This window comes from Salvelinus sp. IW2-2015, unplaced genomic scaffold (genome assembly GCF_002910315.2).
Source record: "Salvelinus sp. IW2-2015 unplaced genomic scaffold, ASM291031v2 Un_scaffold909, whole genome shotgun sequence".
NCBI lineage: Eukaryota > Metazoa > Chordata > Actinopteri > Salmoniformes > Salmonidae > Salvelinus > Salvelinus sp. IW2-2015.
Genome location: NW_019942642.1, coordinates 31,052 through 42,364, shown reverse-complemented (window position 1 = coordinate 42,364; position 11,313 = coordinate 31,052). Strand labels below are relative to the sequence as shown.

General features: G+C 43.0%; 1 protein-coding gene, 2 long non-coding RNA genes and 3 other non-coding genes across 8 annotated transcripts in view; 2 read left to right on the top strand and 4 right to left on the bottom strand.

Moving 5' to 3' along the window:
* The first annotated feature begins 516 nt into the window (after positions 1-516).
* Positions 517-5,235, top strand: LOC112069098 (uncharacterized). The gene is made up of 4 exons (XR_011475278.1): positions 517-3,836; positions 4,024-4,175; positions 4,305-4,420; positions 4,618-5,235. It is a non-coding gene; the product is annotated as an uncharacterized lncRNA (long non-coding RNA).
* On the bottom strand, positions 5,067-7,329 carry LOC112069097 (uncharacterized). Of its 3 annotated transcripts, XR_002893670.2 has the most exons (8): positions 7,181-7,328; positions 6,716-6,791; positions 6,521-6,561; positions 6,353-6,388; positions 6,129-6,188; positions 5,876-5,904; positions 5,608-5,670; positions 5,067-5,360 (listed from the first exon to the last, which is right to left on the bottom strand). It is a non-coding gene; the product is annotated as an uncharacterized lncRNA (long non-coding RNA). The 3 variants fall into 3 exon arrangements; XR_011475277.1 differs by having other exon boundaries at positions 6,521-6,791; positions 7,181-7,329; XR_002893671.2 differs by lacking the exon at positions 6,521-6,561 and having other exon boundaries at positions 7,181-7,327.
* LOC111982208 (small nucleolar RNA SNORD49) lies at positions 5,745-5,817 on the bottom strand. The gene has a single exon (XR_002879719.1). It is a non-coding gene; the product is annotated as a small nucleolar RNA SNORD49 (small nucleolar RNA).
* On the bottom strand, positions 5,985-6,056 carry LOC111982206 (small nucleolar RNA R38). The gene has a single exon (XR_002879717.1). It is a non-coding gene; the product is annotated as a small nucleolar RNA R38 (small nucleolar RNA).
* LOC111982207 (small nucleolar RNA R38) lies at positions 6,545-6,616 on the bottom strand. The gene has a single exon (XR_002879718.1). It is a non-coding gene; the product is annotated as a small nucleolar RNA R38 (small nucleolar RNA).
* Positions 7,330-8,107: 778 nt separating the features above from the next.
* Positions 8,108-11,313, top strand: part of LOC112069107 (sphingosine kinase 1-like) — a 22,867-nt gene continuing 19,661 nt past the window's right edge. The window contains exon 1 of the mRNA XM_070438409.1: positions 8,108-8,693. Within this exon, the coding sequence (XP_070294510.1) occupies positions 8,267-8,693 (427 nt within the window). The 5' untranslated portion in view covers positions 8,108-8,266. The remainder of the gene's footprint in view (positions 8,694-11,313) is intronic.

The window sequence follows — 11,313 nt, the reverse complement described above, 5'->3', positions numbered from 1 at the left end:
CCAAGGGCGTATCAACAAAACGGACTATGGACTATGATAAAACCCACAAAAGTTATTTCGAAATTGCACCCTCCCTGTTCCTCTGCGGCTGACTGGTCCTCTAAGCAAGCAGTGAAGCTCCCTTCAAGGAGGCACGCACCAGGTAGATTGAGATTCTGGGCGGGGACGGCTCCCCTCGCTTCTGGAGCGCCCTAACAGGGAGAGGAAGGTGGACCGTCCGCAGCAGCAGGAAAAGCAGAGCATCATCAGGGGGAGACCCCCACTATAAAGGTAGCTAACACTCCATGTTTTTGTATTGTAAAGTGTGATTATTGGTATTCTGAATGAATTGAAATTAGTTGAGTTTCCTTTGTCAGACACTCTTCCTAGAAGGAAGACCAGACCTTTGGTTCTATCAACCTATCACTGTCGACTATACCTGAGGGACGCCATCACGCCGACAGTCGTCAGGTAAGGTCAGAGCTCTAGCAGGAAGCCCTCTCAGTTTGTTTGGTCAAAGCACTGGTCAATGCATGGCAGAGGAGAGAACAAGGCTCAAAGAAGTCATCGCCAAGATGGACACCCAGCTGGCTGAGCAGCAGAGGCAACTAGAGAAGGTCAGGAGTCAGAGGTTAGGTCTTTGATGACTGTGCTTCTATGACAGGTCGTCATTGTAAATACGATTCTTAATTGACTTACTTGTATAAATAAAGGTAAAATAAAAATGTTGCCATGTCACTCTGGGGGAAAAATGGGATTGTAAAGGAAAACGTGTCTTGAGTGACTTCATTTGAGGTCTTGTGTGTCAACACAGGGCTCCAGACTAACGTTTTCAGTTGGTGGCACCACGCCCCTAAAAAAATTAAAAATATATTTTTAAAAATCGGCAGCGTCACAATAGAATAAATGAGGCACCATCTTATAGAATCATTCACAATGCTTTATTATCATATATGCAGTCACTAACTGTACATACTACCTCAATTGGGCTGGCCAACTAATGCTCCTGCACATTGGCTAACCGGGCTATCTGCATTGTGTCCCACCCACCAACCCCTCTTTTACACTACTGCTACTCTCTTCATATATGCATAGTCACTTTAACCATATGTACATACTACCTCAATCAGCCTGACAAATCGGTGTCTGTATGTAGCCTCGCTACTTTTATAACCTGTCTTTTTACTGTTTTCTTTACATACCCAAAAGTTGAGAATGACACATATAAATTTTCACAAAGTTTGCTGCTTCAGTGTCTTGAGATATTTTTGTCAGATGTTACTATGGAATACTGAAGTATAATTACAAACATTTCATAAGTGTCAAAGGCTTTTCTTGACAATTACATGAAGTTGATGCAGAGAGTCAATATTTGCATTGTTGACCCTTCTTTTTCAAGACCTCTGCAATCTGCCCTGGCATGCTGTCAATTAACTTCTGGGCCACATTCTGACTGATGGCAGAAGTTTGTCAGAACTTGTGGGTTTTTGTTTGTCCACCCACCTATTGAGGATTGACCACAAGTTCTCAATGGGATTAAGCAAAGGGGGGGTTTCCTGGCCATGGACCCAAAATATCGATGTTTTGTTCCCCGAGTCACTTTTTCCTGGATGGTTGGGAGAAGTTGCTCTCGAAGGATGTGTTGGTACCATTTTTTTTATTCATGGCTGTGTTCTTAGGCAAAATTGTGAGTGAGCCCACTCCCTTGGCTGAGAAGCAACCCCACACATGGTCTCAGGATGCTTTACTGTTGACATGACACAGGACTGATGGTAGCGCTCACCTTGTCTTCTCCAGACAAGCTTTTTTCCGGATGCCCCAAACAATCAGAAAGGGGATTCATCAGCAAAAATTACTTTACCCCAGTCCTCAGCAGTCCAATGTCTGTCCCTTATGTTTTTTTCTGGAGATAAATGGCTTCTTTGCTGCCCTTCTTGACACCAGGCCATCCTCCAAAAGTCTTCGCCTCACTGTGCGTGCAGATGCATTCACACCTGCCTGCTGCCATTCCTGAGCAAGCTCTGTACTGGTGGTGCCCCGATCCCACAGCTGAATCAACTTTAGGAGATGGTCCTGGTGCTTGCTGGACTTTCTTGGGCGCCCTGAAGCCTTCACAACAATTGAACCACTCGATGATCCGATAAATGGTTGATTTAGGTGCAATCTTACTGGCAGCAATATCCTTTCCTGTGAAGCCCTTTTTGTGCAAAGCAATGATGACAGCATGTGTTTCCTTGCAGGTAACCATGGTTGACAGAGGAAGAACAATGATTCTAAGCATCACCCTCCTTTTGAAGCTTCCAGTCTGTTATTCGAACTCAATCAGCATGACAGAGTGATCTCCAGCCTTGTCCTCGTCAACACTCACACCTGTGTTAACGAGAGAATCCCTGACATGTCAGCTGGTCCTTTTGTGGCAGGGCTGAAATGCAGTGGAAATGTTTTTTGGTGATTCAGTTCATTTTCAAGGCAAAAAGGGACTTTGCAATTAATCGAATCACTTTTCATAACGTTCTGGGGTATATGCAAATTGCCATCATACAAACTGAGGCAAACTTTTGACCACGACTGTACACCTGTTGTATTCTGCGCATTTGATTATTAAGTGTAACAGATGTTATTCAATAAGTTACATGTCCAAGCAGGAATATATGATTCTAATAATTTTTTTATATGCAGCCTAATCCAGTGATTGTCATGAATTTTTGGTTCACAAGTCAAAATAGAGCTCCAGAATATAGACATGAATGTACCTTCATCTTTGTGTGCCAATATTATGTAGGCCTAATTCACCACCCGAGGAAATGTAAACCCAAAACACATTAGCTAGATCTAAATAAACACCTATTGCTAGAAGCATGCATTCATCTAACAGTAACTTATGTCCCCCCCCKAAAAAATATTGGCCGATGCGCAATTTCACAGCCATATCAGATCCTGTGTAAAACAGTGCACTGAGRTCAATAATGATCGTTAAGAAATGTGTGTTATACCTACAGAAAGTGGAGACCCCTCCATTTTACATGGATAACTAGCTCGCTTCCAAAGTTATTTTACCCGCAAATGCAGGAGGCTCGCTCATTACAGCATCCGGCCCCATTGAAACAGGCAGGTACAGTGGCACAGCCGACACATTTATTATGAGGATAATGCACTTCAGTGTTGAACAGATTCATGGTTTTATCCACCCCCAAAATTTTGTTTTTTGATCGAGGTGACCAGGTAGAATGTGCAGCTCGCACCAGTGCCACCAATAAAGATGTACTTGCACAGCCAAGTCAAAGGGTCGCAATATTATATTCAGAGAGGTTTGGTCTTAATTTGCATAAATGGTTAGCTTTTCCTTCCATTTCTCCAGAATGTTAAATATGATGATTGTGTTGTAGGAGCGCTGGAGAGTGAATGCAGAGCAGGCTAAGGCCAACTCATCTCAGAGAGGCCTGGACGAGGAGAGAGGAGCTGGAGGGAGAAGTGGTTAAAGATGTCTGCCAGATCCCTACTCAAGTGTTTCCCAACCCTGGTCCTCCAGTACACCCTACAGTACACCTGATTCAACTAATCATCAAGCCCTGAATGAGATGGGGTACTGGAGGACCAGGGTTGGGAAACACTGACTTTACATTACATTACATTTAAGTCATTTAGCAGACGCTCTTATCCAGAGCGACTTACAAATTGGTGCATTCACCTTATGACATCTTAGAAGACCCCTACTCCCCTCAATGTCTAGAGTGCCTTGGAGGAGCTGTGCAGAGGAGAGAAGGAAGCTGGCGGCTGAGTGGACCCAGTTCCACACCCAGGAGAAGCAGAGGCAGGACCGGGCAGAGCTGGAGGGGGACACCATCAGCATGGCACAAGTACTGCAGACTAAGGGCTAGGATAGGACAAGAGGGTTGTATGTCTAGCATTGTCGCATGCAAAATGCCAGCGTTACCATGTTCAGGCAATGGAGTTCACTTAACCCAATCGTCATTAACTTTCTCACTTGATCAAGCAATTGAGATTTGCAGAGCTTTGAAACAAGCTTTTTTCTGTAATCACCAGGAGCTGGGGAGCTAAAGCAGCATGAGGCGGCTGTAGCACGGGAGAGGGAGGCTCTGGAGAGACAGGAGGAACTGGACAGGGAAAAGGAGAGGCTGAGTGGTACAGGCCTGCAGCTGAAGACATGTGCCCAGGAGGTAGAGGCCTTCAGCAAGGTCTGGACCACAACATCACTATTAGCTAGCTATTGGGTTGACAGTAATGTATATAAATCATTGGTTGTTGTATGCGATAGTGGAGGTAGCACAATGTTGTGACTGGGCGCCCTGCTTCGGTATTTGCAGCTGGCATCAGAAAAATATGAGTGTGAAGGCCCTACAGGAGTCCAGACATGTGGAGGCTGAGGAGCATCCACTCCCAGATGGAGAGACTGAGACAGCAGGAGCAGCACCTTCATCAGGTCAATAAGTGTGGGGGGGGGGGTATACCAGCCAATCTCCCACCAGCCTCTGCTGGTACACATCAGGAACAGCACATTATGGCTGGAATGGTTCCAGTCCAGCCAGTCCTCCTATAGCGCCTTTGAATTGTGTACAAATCATATCCAGACTCATGGAAATGGTAGTGTATATCAACTAACCATTGCCCCTTCTGCAGGAGAATGAAGATGACTGAGCAGCGTAGAGAAATGGAGACAAGCACAGCCTCCCAAACACTTCTTTCCCTCAATCTATGGCCCCTATATTCACAGGTGGGCTGAACCTTTTACAAAACAAATATTTTTTGCTGAATTAACAGCATATTTTACAATAATTTAAAAGCTGCAGACTTCAGACCAGCATTGGCAGTACCTCAGATGGCCTACAAYGCTATTCGCCAGCCCTCACCCGTTCTCTAGTCCGGATTCTACAGAGCTCCAGGCCAGATTGGCCCTGCTCAGGCACACAGTAGAGAAGGTAACTAATGCATTACTAACCAAATCGAGTGCTTACAATTAGTTTGAAATTGGACAGTTTGAGCCAATTTCAGAGGGCCAAAGCAGTTTACAACAGAAGTCGGCATTGAAAATTACCCTAGATGTTCTAGTAAAGATGGACAGAGCAGAATAGTTTCAAAATCTTTATTGTCGATCAATGTACTTGTTTCATCTTCTTAGGATCGTGACTTTCTGCAGGACGAGCAGTTCTTCCTGGACGCACTCAAGCACCTTACAATTCAGCCTTTCACACCGATTAACTGTGGGGCTTAGAGCCCTGTGACTTTCTGGTTTTAGTACGCCATTAAACTTGACATTTTCTAATGTTTGCATTGAACTAGTTTCTTTTAGTCAGGCACTGATCATTCCTTTGGTGAATTTCAGTTCTTGAGTCCTGTCCTTGGCACGTCTTTGACCCCATTACCTAAAATGAAAAACATCTAGTAAGCCAAGGAAGGGCTCCAGCAGTCAACTGTTATCTTATAAAACCAGAAGGTGAGTACATATGGATCTCCCATCAAGCCTCAGGGGTTTCTATAAGTCGACACTGCTGTTCAGACAGGGATAACGTGTTTCATCACAGGCTTGTTACCCGCTTCACATCTGCACCACCATTACTCATACCATTTAATTATCAGCCATAAGATTAATTCAGTTCATGTAGTAGATACCTGATCTGATTCCAATGGCATTACTTGCTGTATTTTCAGGGGTTCACATCCAGGTTGGCAGACCTGTAGAGAATTTACGTTAATTTGGTTCAATGCTACAATTGCCAAAAGCACGGTGACATTCAGGGCTGTGAATTTCTCAGAGCAGCTTTATCCAGCGTCAGTTATCGCATCAGACGGCACTTCCTATGCAGCAATTTCATCTCTGAAACCACAGTCACCATTATATCCACTGTAAAGTAAACCTAAAACCTTGCTGAGCACTTACCAATCAACTGTCCTCTTGACCCTCCGGCACTATAAACATTTGAAATATTAATACATGTTCATCATGGTAATACTTTAATATATCATTATGCCACAATATGAATCTCCCATCAAGTCTCAGGGGTTTCTATAAGTCAACACTGTTGTTCAGACAGGGATAACTTGTTTCATCACAGACTTGTTACTACACCCTCCAGATTTAACACCATTACTTAGCAATCTGACCATCACTTAATGTCCAAAGTAGTGGTTACCTGCTCACACGGGAGTAACATCATTGGAATATTTATGGGATCACACCCAGGTTAGCAGACCTGTAAAGAAATTACCATGTTTGGTTCACATTACCACAACATCCAAAAGCATTCTTCAACATTCAGGGCTGTGCATTTCTCAGAGCATCTTCTGTGCAAAGTAAACTAATCAATGTCTCCATTTGAGTCACAAGAGACCATAGAGGTTCTAGTTAAGTACTTACCAAGTAACTGTCCCTTCACCCTCTGAGGCCACAACACTACAAGAAAGGGTATTAATTAGTCCATTACTGCACGACTTCAATTGATGATCTTGCTATGCACTATGCTACATATAACCTTGAGAAACTACGCCACACAATACATTCACTCAACTGACTGCCAAAACGTACCCATTTAAATCATATAGTCTTCCATCAAGCCTCAGGGGTTTCTGTAAGTCAACACTGTTGTTCAGACAGGGATAACTTGTTTCATCACAGGCTTATTAATTAAGCTTGGTAGACACTTCAGACCTGTTCAAATCTGACTGTCATCAAACTGCCCAATTTAAAACTGGTCAAACGTAATCATGGAGATTGTTTTACCGCTTGAGTGGACACAGCCCATAGGACTTCTGACGTCCATCCACATGAGTTAAGATGGGAGTCCATTCAAACGGCTCTGAAAGGTGCAGACAAAGATCAGACTGATACATAGCTAACCACATGCAATAAGATACCATCTACAGTGGAAACAATGTTTCCGCGCTAGTAAATTAATCATAAGTCCGCCGCAAATATTGACGCAGACCACGTTCCCACACCTCAGGCGACCTGCACCACAGTGATTACTAAACAAAACCAACACTAACTAAAACCCGTTAAGTGATAAGGAAAAAATCAGGTAACTTATGTTCGAACCTGATCTACAGAAACGCCAGGGTTCTAGAATGTTATTTAAACAGGCCAGGCCTAGACTTTTGGTTAGAAAGTTAGCTAACGTTAGCTTGCCATGTGGCTAGCAGTTAGCGAACTAGCTACTTCTGCACATGGCTAACAGTTGTAACTTACAATTTACACTCATGGTGGCTGGTCGACACTGGAGTTCGTAGTGTCTTTGAAGCATTTTGCTATGAGTTGATGCAGATAGTTACCCCCCCCAAAAAAATTCGACCGGCCACATATTCTCTGCACTATGTACGTTCGAAAGACTGAAATTGTGCTCATGGTAGGTATTTATACATTTCAAACGTCATACCCCCCATGTGACCAATCTTGGACCAGTAGGGAGTGGGTTTTGAATTTCCCAGAGCAGACCTCAAGTGGCGCACATATCAGGAAGGCTACTCGCTCAACCGTTGGGTTGGGTGACTTAATGTTTTAATCAGTGGTTGCAATCTGTCTCAGTGAATGCACCTATTAATACATATTTGTGATTTCATTTACATATTTTTCTTCTTTCTATGCCCTCTGTTGCAAGCCAGTGTCCCTTGGTGCACATTTATGCACGTTTGGCACACTGGGGGGCATACACTCCAGGACATAGCAGGCATATATCCGATTTTGTGAAATAATAATGGAAATATATATACCGGTAGTCTAGACCTAAATGATTGAACAACATGGGATATTCTGACCATATAGCCTACAAATAGACAAATGAGAGCCTTGGTTTGAAAATACCTAATTGCATTTGGTGAGGCTATAAGAGAGTAATCAATCTAAAGCATTGCATCTCGTCTTTCCTAATAATATTCTAACATCAATAGATCTTATTATTTGCTACTGGTAAAATAGGGCCTTGAAGTAGCCTAGCCTATTCATTATCCACGAGGTAAATAGCAAAGCGGTAAATAGGCCTAACTGATCAACAATGTAACCATTAGCCTGCAGCAAAATGGGTTATGGTAATATTTGCTCAAGATGCAAAGCATTTATTATATTCCATGAGAAGAGGTGGATTCCTGACATGGGGCATCCTTGTCCAACTTTKATTTCTCAGTGTGTGATTCCCCTTTTAGTCACTAGGGAGAGACCTTTCAACAAGGAAAACAGCTGGTTGACTCCGGGTCCAACAGCAGTCAAACAGGCAGGGGCAGCCAGCCGCAGTRATCCTCATCAACCGCACGCCGATCTGKGYATCACATRGTCCACGGGATGGATAACGACATCGCCGAACCYGACCCATCCCGMCAGCYCAATGGTGTCGTGGAAGGGCTTTATGGAGAATTCACGGACTCGCTCAACGCAAAGGTCAGATATTCTGTGAGTTTGACTGAGAGTGCTCTCACTATTCAAAAGATCCCATCGTCACCTGGACAGGATGAGTTGGTTTTCCATTTAGCTGACTGTCTTGGCTGCCGGGCTTATAAAGTGGAGGACGAAGCAGACGTTGGGGCGTTCTTTACAGCCTATTTCTACCCGTTCAAGAGGCGATGGATAAGCACAGGCATGGCCCGGCAGAAAGTAGAGCAGTGCTTTCGGGTCGCACTGGTCCAGGACCCTCTCACTAATCTTCAAGAGGCAGAGAGATGGGCGCGTGCCATCAGAGAGGCTTCTATCCGCCAGATACCCCGACGACATGGTGAGAAGCAAGGCTGCATAGTTGAAATAAAACTGTTGTTTCTTTCTGGTATAGATAGTTATGTTTGATGAGGGCGTAGGTTCTAATTTAATTTAGCTTAACAGGATCAAACTTTAGGCTATTTATATGGATAACCTGAAAAGTCTGTCATCATTGCCATATACTGTGGGTCTATATGTTTCCTCATTTATTTAAGAGGAATTGTATACTCTGCCCAGGGAAATGGGGCTTATAAATTCAGTTAAAAATGTGAGGGTAACTTTCCATCACCTTTATCCCATACTGTACGGTCCAGTAATTAAGGTCCAGTAAAGGTCCAGTAATTCACAACCTGCTTACTCGGTTTCTATAGAATAGGATTGGCTTAAGTGCCAACTGACTGGGCAAGCTTGGAGAAGGAAATGGAATGTTCTGGAAATGGAATGTCGTTCATCTCTCACACCCAAGAACCAGCTTTACCTGCTGTGGGAGGATGACTGCCAGTTACCTTTCTCAGAGTGAAATCATTTGAATAGATTTGCAACTGTGAAATTTCTGTATAATTTGTAAGGGGTAATTTAGTCATCCCAAAAGCAACATTGCTGAACCCAAGTACCCAAGTGATTGAACTCATCGTTTTTCATCTAATGGTGCTTATGCCGGTTGTCTTGGATCAGGAAAACCCTTATTACAACACAACCATATTGAAATGCATGCTTTTGAAAAATCTTCAGTCCATGTCATAGACTTAGGTCCATGTGCAGAGACCCGACTGACCCTTCAGTTCTGAACATGAAACAGAGTGCTGCTGATGCTAGTTACCCAGTTATCACTCACTGAGGAGATCATTTGGTGTGGATGAAGCTGCCACAGAGAGAGCCATATGCAAAATATTATGCTGACATTCTGTCAAAATATCACACATTATTTTTAATTGAGTTTATCCAAGTTATTGCTACAAGATTAAATGTCTCACATTAATGTGTGCTCCGTTAAATTGCATTATTAGATTGGTTTTATTAGTTTATTCGGATCCCCATTAGCTCTTGCGAAGCAGCAGCTAATCTTCCTGGGCTCCACACAAAAACATAGAACATGACAAGGAACAAAACACTGATACAGTCACACAAATAAGATAGGAGTGCATGTGCCATGGGCCTAAATAGGCAGAATGTAAGGGATTTTCCATCTGAACAAAAAGGAGAGGTGTCGAGGATATAGTCAATCATACATCTATTCGGTTTAAGTTGCAAGAAGGAGACACCCTCCAGCATAGAAATATTTTAAAAAACGTCTAATGGTCCTTCTCTGAGAAGGCACTTATATATTAATTAGARAGTACCAAATATTCTCTAAACATCAGCCCGAGAGCCTTGTATGAAGTCAAAATAAAAGACTGACTTTGCCAGCTGCTACAGAATCACACAGTGTTCATAATGTCATTGTGTCCTTGGTCCTTGTTTCTTCAGTAGCTCTGGCGTCAATCACTATCAAACGATATGAGAACAATCCATAACATTCAGTGACAGGACTAGTGACCATCAACCCCTACACAAATGAGTATCATAAATAGAGCACTGGAAATCATGTATTACAGAATGGGAAAACATATACATATGCTAAGCATTGTATTAATTATCTTAACTGAATATCAACTTTATTCATCTTAAATATTCCCCATTACACAGAGTGAAGATAATTGTCCATTAAACAGGTGTGCCTGCCTATTATCTGCTTAGGGGCCCATGCTTAGGGGCACTCTCTAGACCCCTCAGTGGCATAGTTCTAGAGGAAACGGATATTTGATTTGACAGTGACGGATTTGGAATGTTTGTTGCCAGAAATGGAGTCAGGTGTTGGTGGAATAAGGAATGAGGTCGCCCCGTGAATTGCCCTTTAGGTGTCCAAGGCAACTGAGACAAGGGTCTTTGTGTGAGTTGTACCTTAGGCCTGGAGCCAGCAGGAGTTGGAGTTTCAGAGCTTTGCCAAGAAGACAGATGGTAACCTGACCTGAGAGGTAACTGGTAGCATTCTCTCTTGCCTGCTGGACTTCAAAAGCCACCAAAGAACATTTTTWAAATGTCAATTCGCACATATTAATGAAGTATCTATCGATAGCCACTGATGATAAGCCATTGAAATGCTAACTATTGATGAACTGTGGCATGACTCAGGATTCCTGCTCTAGTACAAGAAGGCTTCTCCATCTGTAGTACAGTGACTACTGCATAATGCAATGATATCATTAATTAATATGTTTTTTTTAGCATTCAAGATTCGGGCCAGACAATAATACAGTGTTCAACAGAATATATTATGTATTTTAAATGAGTAATGGGAAGCTAATAGATGCAACAAAATACTCCACATTAATTCCTTGTTCTAGAGCAGGGGTGTCAAACTCATTCCATGGAGGGCCTAGTGTCTGCAGGTTTTTGTTTTTCCTTTCAATTAAGCCCTAGACAACCAGGTGAGGGGAGTTCTTTACTAATTAGTGACCTTAATGTATGAAAGTCAGAGGGACAGAGGGCGTCTTAAAGTCAGAGGTTGCATGAAAGTCAGAGGGACCAACTAATCCCTGTTCTAGAGGGTGTATGAAGTCAGAGGGACCAACTAATCCCTGTTCTAGAGGGTGTATGAA